General features: G+C 50.1%; 1 protein-coding gene and 1 long non-coding RNA gene across 3 annotated transcripts in view; both read right to left on the bottom strand.

The window, feature by feature from the left end:
- Positions 1-12,513, bottom strand: part of shmt2 (serine hydroxymethyltransferase 2 (mitochondrial)) — a 41,266-nt gene that overhangs the window by 13,096 nt on the left and 15,657 nt on the right. Inside the window, exons 2-5 of one of the 2 annotated variants that reach the window (XM_035388539.1) lie at positions 8,509-8,706; positions 5,755-5,834; positions 2,069-2,269; positions 1,492-1,573 (exon numbers count right to left, since the gene is read on the bottom strand). In XM_035388539.1, coding sequence (XP_035244430.1) covers positions 1,492-1,573; positions 2,069-2,269; positions 5,755-5,834; positions 8,509-8,706 — 561 coding nt within the window. The other variant, XM_035388540.1, reaches the window with a different exon arrangement.
- LOC118211375 lies at positions 9,766-11,551 on the bottom strand. The gene is made up of 2 exons (XR_004761998.1): positions 11,031-11,551; positions 9,766-10,863 (listed from the first exon to the last, which is right to left on the bottom strand). It is a non-coding gene; the product is annotated as an uncharacterized LOC118211375 (long non-coding RNA).

Here is a 12,513-nt window from a genome sequence, read left to right on the forward strand (position 1 = left end):
CCGGTGTGGGTGCAGGCTTTTGTTCCAACCAAGCAGTTACACACCTGATTCTACTAATCAACCACTGGAGTCTTTGGAAAGGATCTTGACTAGCAGAATCAGGTGTGTAACTGCTTGGTTGGAACAAAAGCCTGCACCCACACCGGCCCTTTCTGGATAAGATTGAGGACCCCTGATCTATATGGTCATTTCCGCAAGCTTGAGTTCATACTGAAAACTCAACACACATTCGGTGCATACAGGGATAATGGCTCCAATTTTCAGATTACACACCCAGAGATCAACTCAATTACTTCGCTTGGAACTCCGACTCTGGACTGACACTGGCGAGCCAGGGACTGGGGCAGCGATGCAGAGAATCCTGGAGCGGATGCTTCTTATTGCAAACCACAAAAAAAAAAAAAAAGAAAAGAAAAAAAGAAAAGAAAAAAATACAGGTGGAAAAAAAATAAATAAAAAGCAAAAACAAACGGGGTGCGGCGGTGTCCGCGGGCCTTTGGCGAGCGCGGGCGCGTCAGCGGAGGGGAAAGCTTTATTTGGACAAGCGAGTAATCTCCCATCTCCACCGTGAATCTCCGCATCGCCCTATCACTCCATCAAAGCGCTCATTCCCAGGATGGAGCGGTCGGGCCGCCCTGTCGATTTCCCATTATCTCTCCCACAGTGGGGGACGGCGGAGCCATCCATCAACCCCCCCCCCCTGCCCCCGCCACCACCTGGCCCCCCCCTCCTCCTCCCCCCCCCCCCACAGACAGCTGGACACAGAGAGGCTCGGGAACAGGGAGCACTGATCTCCGTGGCGATGGAGCGCGGGGCAACATTGATCACTCTGACCCACGGTCGGGATAAGGAGGACTGATACGGCCCCGCTGCAGCAGGGGTCCTCAAGGGGTCCTCAGGGGGTCCCCAAGGGGGCCCTCAAGGTGCCCCCCCCCCCCCATCTACGCACTGCTACAGTGCTGGAGCAGGATGAGCCAGCCAGCGGCACCTTAATTGTGTTTAATTCAACACTTTTAATGCCTACTGAGGGATGACTGGCCCTCTAAAAGGCACTTTATCCCAGGAATAGCTGCGCTTGTCACTCAAATGAATGTGAATAAATGCTAATTCACATCCCTGCACTTTTAATCTGTCAGACAAACAAATGCCTTCCATTCCTGCATTGTGCCATTCCATTAGAACGAAGTCACACTGTAAAGTGGTTACAGACTGACAGGTAAAACCACTGCGGTCCTAATAGGGGAGAGTGTGTGAACACCTGGGGTCACTGACACCCGAACAGGGAGGTTTGAAAACGAGGATTTCAAAGAGAAAGCAACCGGCCGACTGCATAGTTAAACCTGCCCTGTATCGATACCAAGGGAAGGATTGAGGAATTTAAGCGTTTTCAACAACATTAATTGACAAAGAGTTTGGGTCGGACAAAGATCTGCATGCACGGGGGCCCCCCAGGACCGAGTCTGGCGGGGGTCAAAGGTCAGGGGTACTCACGTTCAGCTTGTAGGGCATGGACTCGAAGAAGATGGAGGTGGCGGAGATGCGCTTCGCGTCGGTCATGTAGCCGTGGGTAAGGCTGAAACGACAGAGGGGAATCTCAGCTGTGCAGGCTCCATCTCAGACACCCCTATTAGAGGTTATACCCCACCCCACCCCACCCTGCCCTCCAACCTGCCCCCCAACCCTGCCCTCCACCCTACTCTCCCTTCTTAAAACCCCCACCCTGCCCTCCGTTTGTAAAACCCCCACCCCCCCCCAACCCCGCTCCTGGAAATGTACCGTCCTGTAGGTTTTTGGTCTGAGACTCTTGGTTTATTAGCTAAGCTCATCCCCAGACACAGGTCACACAAGAGTGCCAACCTGGTCAGGTTCATGGTACTGTAAATCTAAGAAACCTGACTAGCAAAGATAAAAAAAATATACCACACATGCAATGCTCTCAACAATATACCATACAATGTACATTCCTGGGAATTTGAAACTAGATTTATGTATAAATCCCATTGGCTTTCTGCAGTCTGACGTGCTTGTGGGGTGCGCTGGCGAGGCAGAGGGAATTATGGGTACTGACTGTCCCCCGTCGGGCAGGTCCAGGCCCATGATGCGGTCGTGCGGGTTGAGGACGGCCGTGTAGGCGGCGAAGTTGGCGGGAGACCCGGAGTAGGGCTGCACGTTCACCCCCCACTGGGCGGGGTCCAGGTCGAAGGCCTCCAGCGCCCTCTTCTGGCACAGGAGCTCGATCTGGTCCACAATCTCAGCTCCGCCATAGTACCTGCAAACCGCCATGGAGAGGAGGAGTCAAACTGCAGTACAGAACTACAAAAATACCACCATAGTGCCTACAAACCACCATGGAGAGGAGGAGTCCACAAACTGCAGTACAAAACTACACACATACCGCCATAATGCCTACAAACTGCCATGGAGAGGAGGAGTCAAACTGCAGTACAGAACGACACACATACCGCCATGGTGCCTACAAATCGCCATGGAGAGGAGGAGTCAAACTGCAGTACAGAACTACAAAAATACCACCATAGTGCCTACAAATCGCCATAAAGAGGAGGAGTCAAACTGAAGTACAGAACTACAAAAATACCACCATAGTGCCTACAAATCGCCATAAAGAGGAGGAGTCAAACTGCAGTACAGAACTACACAAATACCGCCATAGTGCCTACAAATCGCCATGGAGAGGAGGAGTCAAACTGCAGTACAGCACTACACAAATACCGCCATAGTGCCTACAAACCGCCATGGAGAGGAGGAGTCCACAAACTACTGCCAATGTAACGGCTGTATTAACAAATGGCTGAGAAACAGGTGCATTGTGGGATGCAGGCACTGACCACATGAAGATGCCGTTATTAAAAGGAACGGTGGTGGTCTGTGTTCCCCCAGGTGAGTCGAGGGTTAAGGACCGCTCGGATAACTCTCTCACCGCGTATTGGCAGCCCCAGAACACACCTCCCCGCTTCGAAAGGTTCGCCTTCGAATCCCCTCCATTAAGAACAGCGCCACAGCGAGGCTGGACGGGCAGCCTGGCGTTTCTCAGGCTCAACGCACCGCCGAAATAACTGCCGCACACGCCAAAGTCACTTTTACCGAGCTCCGGAGTGGATTCCTTCGACCCTCGGCTCTATGGAGAGGAATTACATGCCATTCTGACCCCCTGCTTAAGAGCTCAGCCTCCGATTTCTGTTCTAAACGGAAGGATTAGGCCGAACTGGGCACAGCATCTACCTACAGATTGGTTCAAGTTTAATATTTATTTTTCTCCTAATCTTGAGCACAGCACAACAGGACAATGACGTAACTGGAGACGGGTGGAGGGGGGGGGGTGTAAGACTGCCCCAGACAGACATGTTCTGACCCCCGTTTACTGAACGCAAAGACCACGGAACGAGGACACATCTGAGAACTGAAGGTGAAGTAAAGCATCACACTTGGGAAGCACCGCAAAGTGAGCTGCCATAATAATCTGTGCATGCTCAAGTTCAATACAAAGCCAGTGAACCAACAAGAGGGAAACGTTTGTGTAAACAACGGACAGGTTTATACAAAAAAGAGCCTTTCAATATTAAGAAAATAACTTCCCAGCATACACAGGGTGATTATAACATGGCGGACAGGCCTGGTTGCCTATAACTACAGCCAGTACGGCTGCAGGAGGAGGACTCTGTGAGAGGGAACTTAACAAAGCAGGGCAGTGTGGGTGAAACTCCAGAGTGGGCTCTGGGAAGGGGGGGGGGGGGGCAGCAGGGCAGTGTGGGTGAAACTGCAGAGTGGGCTCTGGGGGGGGGGCAGCAGGGCAGTGTGGGTGAAACTGCAGAGTGGGCTCTGGGGGGGGGGCAGCAGGGCAGTGTGGGTGAAACTGCAGAGTGGGCTCTGGGGTGGGGGGGGGGCAGGGCACATGCACTGATTCAGAACGTTTCATCCTGGGGGGGAACAGCGGCACAACTCCTGACCGGCTCTACACGTTAAACTGATCACCGACTGCATCATATTACCGACAGAAAAACTGATCACTGACTGCATCATATTACTGACAGAAAAACTGATCACAGACTGCATCATATTACCGACAGAAAAACTGATCACTGACTGCATCATATTACCGACAGAAAAACTGATCACAGACTGCATCATATTACAGAGAGAAAAACTGATCACAGACTGCATCATATTACTGACAGAAAAACTGATCACAGACTGCATCATATTACTGACAGAAAAACTGATCACAGACTGCAGCATATTACTGACAGAAAAACTGATCACCAACTGCAGCATATTACTGACAGAAAAACTGATCACCGACTGCAGTTTATTACTGACAGAAAAACTGATCACCAACTGCAGCATATTACTGACAGAAAAACTGATCACCGACTGCAGTTTATTACTGACAGAAAAACTGATCATCGACTTTAGCTTATTACTGACAGAAAAACTGATCATCGACTTTAGCTTATTACTGGCAGAAAAACTGATCACCGACTGCAGATTATTACTGACAGAAAAACTGATCATCGACTTTAGCTTATTACTGACAGAAAAGCTGATCACCGATGACAGCTTATTACTAACAGAAAAACTGATCATTGACTACAGCTTATTACTGTCAGAAAAACTGATCACTGACTGCAGCTTATTACCGACACAAAAACTGATCACTGACTGCAGCTTATTACCGACACAAAAACTGATCACTGACTGCAGCTTATTACTGACAGAAAAACTGACCACTGACTATAGCTTCTTACTGACAGAAAAACTGATCACAGAATGCAGCTTATTACTGACAGAAAAACTGACCACCAACTACAGCTTATTACTGACAGAAAAACTGATCACTGACTACAGCTTATTACTGACAAAAAAACTGATCACTGACTGCAGCTGATTACAAATACAGAGTTCCTGCTAACAAAAAGTTTCAATTAAAAAACTGATGCACAGTTACTGTAATAACTGTACTGCTGTGCTATACTTACAGATTAAAATGGATTTTTACTGTTTGAAATGGAAATATAACAACATTTCCAAAGGCAATGAGAAATGCAATCATAACTGCAGTCTCTACTCTCTTTTGTGACCGCTTCAATTCTATATCGTTTGGACCATTTTCTGCTTGATGTTTTTTACCGTTTGAAGCACTGGAAATTAACATAAGCAACAAGTCCACTGGATTATTAGTCAAGCATCTAACCCTATCAAATAAATGCTAAATTAAAACAAAGCACTAAAGTATTGCTAATGTGAACATTGGTAATGTGTGTCATTTAGGGCCAGTTTAGAGCAAGCTAAGTAGTGCAGCTCAGTACTAATGCACACAGGGATAGCAGTTTCAGCACAGCACAGGTAACATACTCTGAGCACAGCACAGGTAAAGCACTCTGAGCACAGCACAGGTAAAGCACTCTGAGCACAGCACAGGTAAAGCACTCTGAGCACAGCACAGGTAAAGTACTCTGAGCACAGCACAGGTAAAGCACTCTGAGCACAGCACAGCTAAAGCACTAGATGCAGGTTGAGCACAGGTAAAGCCCCAGGCAGGTAAAGCAATCTGAGCACAGCACAGGTAATGAGGGTTGAGCGCAGGTAAAGCACTCTGAGCACAGCACAGGTAATGCAGGTTGAGCACAGGTAAAGCACTCTGAGCACAGCACAGGTAATGCAGGTTGAGCACAGGTAAAGCACTCTGAGCACAGCACAGGTAATGCACGTTGAGCACAGGTAGAGCACAGGACTCACCTCTTCCCAGGGTAGCCTTCTGAGTATTTGTTGTTGAGACAGGAGCCCTGGGCCTCCAGTGCAGCACGACTGCAGAAATTCTGTCATTCAGAGAAAAACACACAGCATCAACAGAGAGGACACACACACACACACACTCACAGACATACGCACATGCGCACACACACACACACAGCATCAACACAGAGGACACACACACATGATCAACAGCCACGCCCTTTCCTCCCACCATTACCCCTGCCTTACAGGCCAGCGACACGGGGACACATTTCCCGGTCCCTGGTTCTGACTGCGCTCTCTGGCGCCCCCTGTGGCGCCCCGGCGTTCACGCGGCTCCGGCGGAGAGCCGCGGCGGTAAGCTCTTTAAGAGGACAAATAGGAAATTAATCCTGAGCCTGAGGGGAGAGGGGGAGAGAGAGACGCTCTCGACGTGGCGGGCTGACACCACCTCTCACCTCCTCAGCCCCCCCCCCCCCCCCCCCCCCCCCCACACGCTGACGCCGACATGGCGCTGCCCGCGGGGGCATGCTAATGAGAACCTCACCGCTGCGCGGAAATCAGGGGAGACAGCGGCGCAGGTAGCGCCCCCCCCCCCCCCCCCCCCCCCCCCCCCCCCGCGCGGGCCTGTCACGCTGGGGGCGCGGGCGCCCGCATTAGAATTGGAAATGCAATCTCTGCAACTTTATTTCCCTTTCTCTGTCGCTCCTGTTCCCTTTCTTTTCTTTTACTTTCCCCTGCGAGTGCCAAAGCACGACGGGAACATTCGCTCCTCTGGGGGGCGGAGGGGGGGGGGAGGGGACGGGGGGAGAACGAGGCCAGCCGGGCGGTACGGACGTACCCCCACGCGGCACGGACGGTCACCGCTCGAACTCCCGCGAACATCGGCCGCGGGGGCGGGGCGAAGGGGGCGGAGCCTCTGAACACAGAACGGCTCAACGGCTTTTATTTACTTTCGTCCTTCACATTCAAATCAAATTACACTTTAAAAGGGACAATTCACCCAAAACCCAGAAATATCACAATTTTACACCTGAGTGTTCCCGGTCTATCCAGACATGTTTCTGTAATTCTACTACATTTTTACATTCTGATGACTGCGTTCATCCAACCATACGGAGTCAAGCTCAAAATGCACTCTCGATACATCACAGCCACCTTACACAGACCTCAGTCGATCTCCTGTCCCCCGTAATGATAATTCCATGTGAAATAATGACTGGGTATGAACATAATTATTTAGACAAAGATTTAAAATTAAGATTTTCCAGTTAAAAGCTATTTTTTTTTAAATATTCCTTAGCAGTTCATACAGAAACAACTGAATCCAGGGATAGGAAAATATTATCACTGGCTGAACCATAAAAACCAAAAAAAAAGTGTCCTCTGACTTTGCACCCTGCCGTACTTTCGTCGAAAATAAATACTAATAAATAAAATAAATCTTAACATAGATTACTGTAACATCAGTTCAACATAAAATCAAATTGCCAGTTGATTCAAACTTCAGAAGTCATTAAGGGATCCTCAGAACTGACCAAGATGTGAAAGCACAAGGATTTGAAGGTGCAGTTTTGAGCTAAAGTATTGCTCATCAGATTATATTTGTCTGGTCTGATTATATGGCTCATGTTGAAACTTACCAAAAAGAAATATTAGAAAATACATATTGGATGGATCAATTCAATTGACTGAACTTGCTTGCAAGCGGCTAGTTCAAATCCAATTCCCTGCCCCCCAAAAAAACACAGCCAAACACTTTCCATATGTAATGACATCACTGCAGGACTGGAACTGGACCGATATCACTGAAGGACCTCTGAGGTGTAAGACAATTCGCTCCCGTGTTTTAACATTCAGGACTAAAAACTAGACACTCCAGATTCATACTGAATTAAAATCAGGCATCCTGTGGGTAATCACTGAAATCACACAGCCTCCCTCTGTGAAACTAATCCGGCTTGAATAGGGCATAAGACTGCAATAGGTTTTGATGTTTCAGAGCTTATAGCAAATCTAAACTCCCCGCCTCTGCCTTTGAGACATTTAGGATCTGAAAATCTAACGAGGGATAATGGCACTGATATAGGGCAGGTGCCGCATCGCTAATCGCTGCATAGGGGCAGTACTACCAGTAATCTGTGCTGCCTTTGGTCTGCTGCCGATTGGCTGGTTGTAACGTGATGCACGGTTTGTGGAGGTGATGTCACAGCTGTCTTACCCCCAACCGTACTGCTCCACAAGTTGACTGGGTAAGATCATAGACCTCACCTCGGAGGTGATGAGCTCATACGCTGTCCTTCACAGATCTCATCTCAGAGATAAGCTACTATACTGTCCTTCACAGATTTCACCTTGGAGGCGATGAGCTCCTACACTGTCCTTCACAGATCTCACCTCAGAGGAGATGAACTCCTATACTGTCCTTCACAGATCTCACCTCAGAGGAGATGAGCTCCTATACTGTCCTTCACAGATGAGCTCCAGGCTCCTGCACTGCCTGTCCTTCACAGATCTCACCTCAGAGGCAATGAGCTCCAGGCCCCTGCACTGCCTGTCCTTCACAGATCTCACCTCAGAGGCAATAAGCTCCTACACTGTCCTTCACAGATCTCACCTCGGAGGCAATAAGCTCCTACACTGTCCTTCACAGATCTCACCTCAGAGTTGATAAGCTCCTACACTGTCCTTCACAGATCTCACCTCGGAGGCGATGAGCTCCAGGCCCCTGCACTGCCTGTCCTTCACAGGTCTCACCTCAGAGGCGATGAGCTCCAGGCCCCTGCACTGCCTGTCCTTCTCCCTCAGCAGGAGGTCCCACATCTCGGGGTCGTCGGTCGCCAGGCTGTCCTGCCCCGTCCACGGCTTCTCGAAGTCCGCCGCCCGCGAGGCAGGCTGGGAGTGCTGCGCCCGCACCCCCAAACAGGCGGGGGCCGGGGCGCGGCGGCACAGGGGCTGGGGGGGGGCGGGGTGAGAGAGGAGGAGAGAGGGGGAGAGAGAGAGAGAGAGAAAACACGGTCAATTCTCCACGAGGGTCAGATTAGCCGGCCACACACTCGAGTTGTACAACACTCAAAGGTTATCAAACGTTAGCAACGAAAACGTCCGAGTCCCCTCCTTCCCTATCGGCTCCATAATCCCTTATCAGGACAGCGCACACGCCAGCACGCAGCGTTGTGTAATACTGTCTCTCCATGAGCACCGGACCCAACACAGACTCTTACCAAACCACTGTGTTCAGCAGGTCACAAAACAGAGCTTTTCTAAAAACCTGTTCTCAAACTCGCAGAGAAGAATTTCTACTTTCGTCAATTACGGAACAGTTATTACTTTAATTTTCGCACCTCAAGAAGTTTTCAAAGTACGAATCGAGCCAGATCCAGTGCTTTCACAATTCTATGCATTTCAGAGCAGTTCTGGTTATAAACCCGAATGGTGACATCTAAAACCTCTCCTCTCTAGAAGCGCTGTGGTTCTGACACTCAGAACGCTGATGAGCAGTCCGCTCCTCGCGTGGAAGACCCGTCTGTGCAGGCGTCGCTAAGGAACAGGCCGGAGCTCCTAGCGGCACCTTTGGTTCCAATTCTCATTTTCGTTTTTTATTTTTCAATTTTGACACGACTCAAAGGGGCACCTTTTTTTAAAAAAATTTTTTTTGAAAAAGTGCACACTTCAGCATTCCGTCCCCGGAGTTCTGGAACACGATCCCATCGCTTGGCAACACGTCAACCCTCCCTCCCTCCCTCCCTCCCTCCCGCCAGCCCGAAGCCGCCCGCCGAGGCGTCTGAAGAGGACACACACGCTGCGCTCACACTCAGCGAGCGGCCTAAAGAGAGCGGGCGGAGCGAGGGGCTGCCGCTCCGATAGCCGCCGTTAGCCCAGTTCACTCACTGCAGAATAATCACTCCTACACAAAGACAACAACTAAAAACACTCTGTGCCCTGCACATTTCACACAGTGCGTAAAGTCAAGAATATTTCCCACAATAAACCCTCAATGGGTTTCCAATGGCAGTAGGTTAAAGACAATAAAAATAGTCATTATCAATATAAAATAAAACTGAGAAAGATGGAGAATTAATATTTGAATTACACTGAGAGGGGGGTGTATGTGATATGACTGCAGTTTGGGAGACAGTGACCAATGGCCTCATTCGAGTGCAGGGGAGCTCTGGCTAGCGAATCCGCTGGTCTGCGCTTTACGTTCATTTACTGCTTTAGGCTATAGGCCCACCTCCGCCCTGACCATCAAAGCCTTTCACTTCCTTTAGGGGTCAAGGGTCAACTGTCCCTCCATTTCAGAGGTCAAAGGTCAACTGTCCCTCCATTTCAGAGGTCAAAGGTCAACTGTCCCTCCATTTCCCTTCCCTTTCGGAGGTCAATGGTCAATTGTTCCTCTGTGACGCTTGTTAAGGCAGGAGCCCGCGTATCAAGAGAGCTTTTTCGTGTTTGTCTCAGGGAACGGCACAAATTGCAGTTGTCTGTGTGGAACCCATCTAGCCAGCTAATGAAACGTGAAAACTAAAGGAGATTAAATGATCACGCTCCCGCTCACATTATTGGCAGCAACCGCCTCCATCTACGGGCGAAGCAAAACGGCAAAAACAATTCTGACTGCCCGTTTTTCTTCGCACGCCGCGATAAAACAAACAGCAACGATCTTTCTTCGCAACACCATTTAGGCTGTTTATTGACGGGAAAGCGGGGACTAAACAAAAGGCTCTGATTTGCCGTTTCGTCGCACAAAAGCTGTACTATAACACAAACACCTAATACAGTGCCTGCATCTGTCCATATTCAGTATCATATACTGGACCAGTATCATACTGGAAAGGGGACAAAAATCCAGTTAAAAATCCCTGGGGTGCACATTACACTGAGGTCCAGCTAAATCAAGGCCACAGCCACGCCCTTAAAACACTCTCATGGGTACACATCCCAGAAGGCGAGAGTTACAGTACCGACCGAACTGAGCCGCGTACAGACCCATTACCCGCAGATGCTTTTATTCTCCCCTGTGAAAAGCATCTGCCAAAACAAAGAACACCTGGGAATCACCGGGCCCCATATCTACAGGGGAAATGCGACCATGTGCATTTTACCCCAATCAACCTCTGGAACCGTTAGCCTAGCCTAGCTTAGCGCGACTGTGTGCATTTATCCCAATCAACCTGTGGAACCGTTAGCCTAGCCTAGCGCGACTGTGTGCATTTATCCCAATCAACCTGTGGAACCGTTAGCCTAGCCTAGCGCAACTGTGTGCATTTATCCCAATCAACCTGTGGAACCGTTAGCCTAGCCTAGCGCGACTGTGTGCATTTACCCCAATCAACCTGTGGAACCGTTAGCCTAGCCTAGCCTAGCGCGACTGTGTGCATTTATCCCAATCAACCTGTGGAACCGTTAGCCTAGCCTAGCGCGACTGTGTGCATTTTGCCCCAATCAGCCTGTGGAACAGTTAGCCTAGCCTAGCCTAGCACAGTGGGTGTTTTTCCCAATCAGCCTGTGGAACGGTTAGCCTAGCCTAGCCTAGCACAGTGGGTGTTTTTCCCAATCAGCCTGTGGAACGGTTAGCCTAGCCTAGCGCAGTGGCGGCGCAGAAGCCCTCACCCCCACCCAGCCCGGCGCGGCTCTGTAATACGTAACGCAGTTCCAGGCAGCCCAGCTGTGTGCGGGGTATCAGCAATCAGGGAGGCTGCTCCATCACGCCTCTATCAGCAGGAGCAGGAGGCAGCGTTGCCGCCATCCCCGCCCCAGCGTAGCGGCACGGCGCGCGAACGCGGCTCTTCCGCTTATCTGATCAGGGGCTCTGCCCGGGGGGGAGGGGGGGGGGGCGCACAGGCCACCCCCTCAAACCCCCCACCCCGCCGGAGGAAACCATTTCCACACTTCAGACGTCTTGTGGCTCTGCTCTTCCTTTGATATCTTCTCCTTCCTCCTCTTCACCCCCCATCTGCCCCCGCCCCCACCCTCCCCACCCACCCCCCCGCTGCCGCGTTCCGTTATGCAGCCCTGATCCCTGCGGACGCTCCAATGACTAGAATGGCGACCGCCATCACTATATACCGTGTGATTCGGTGTTAACACATTTCCCCACCCCCCAAACCCACCAAACCCACCCAATAGCCAATCAGTACCTTCAACTGTAATGTGAGAATGTGATGTATAACTTCCTTTTAATGGGGTTATTAAAAAACAATTAGCACGATGATGTAGAACAATTAGGGGTCCCAGAGCGGGAATTTGGGGGTCTCGTCCTGTGTGGGACTCCGCTATGAGGGCTCCTACGGGACCCGCCCCCCCCTCCTCCTCCTGCCCAGTCTTTCCATCACACCGAAGTCCTGCACTAATAAGACACCAGGGCTGATCCCCACTGGTTTCACTGGAACATTATTTATGTAAATCACAGGGAAATGCGTTATGAAAATTACACGGGTTCAATTATGCTTGTTTGATGTAAGTAAGTTCTAAATCTTCATGACAGCCACGGAAACCTAAGTCCTGCATCACAGCCTCACTCCTTCAAACTTGGGGCTTCTCTGTGATTGCTTGGCCTTTGTTTCTGATGAAAAATGTATTAATTATTTCTCGTGACATAGTTATTAATTATGACAGCTAAAGGAGGATTTCGCAATGCTCTCCACACAGCACAGCTGGCTCAGATAAATTTCTGTAGGCTCAGAGAGGAGCAGGTAACCAATGCAAGCAAGGAATGTAAAGAGTGTGCTAGAGTTGCAATAGAGATACAGCAGAGATGTGTGC

Source organism: Anguilla anguilla, chromosome 13 (assembly GCF_013347855.1).
Source record: "Anguilla anguilla isolate fAngAng1 chromosome 13, fAngAng1.pri, whole genome shotgun sequence".
NCBI lineage: Eukaryota > Metazoa > Chordata > Actinopteri > Anguilliformes > Anguillidae > Anguilla > Anguilla anguilla.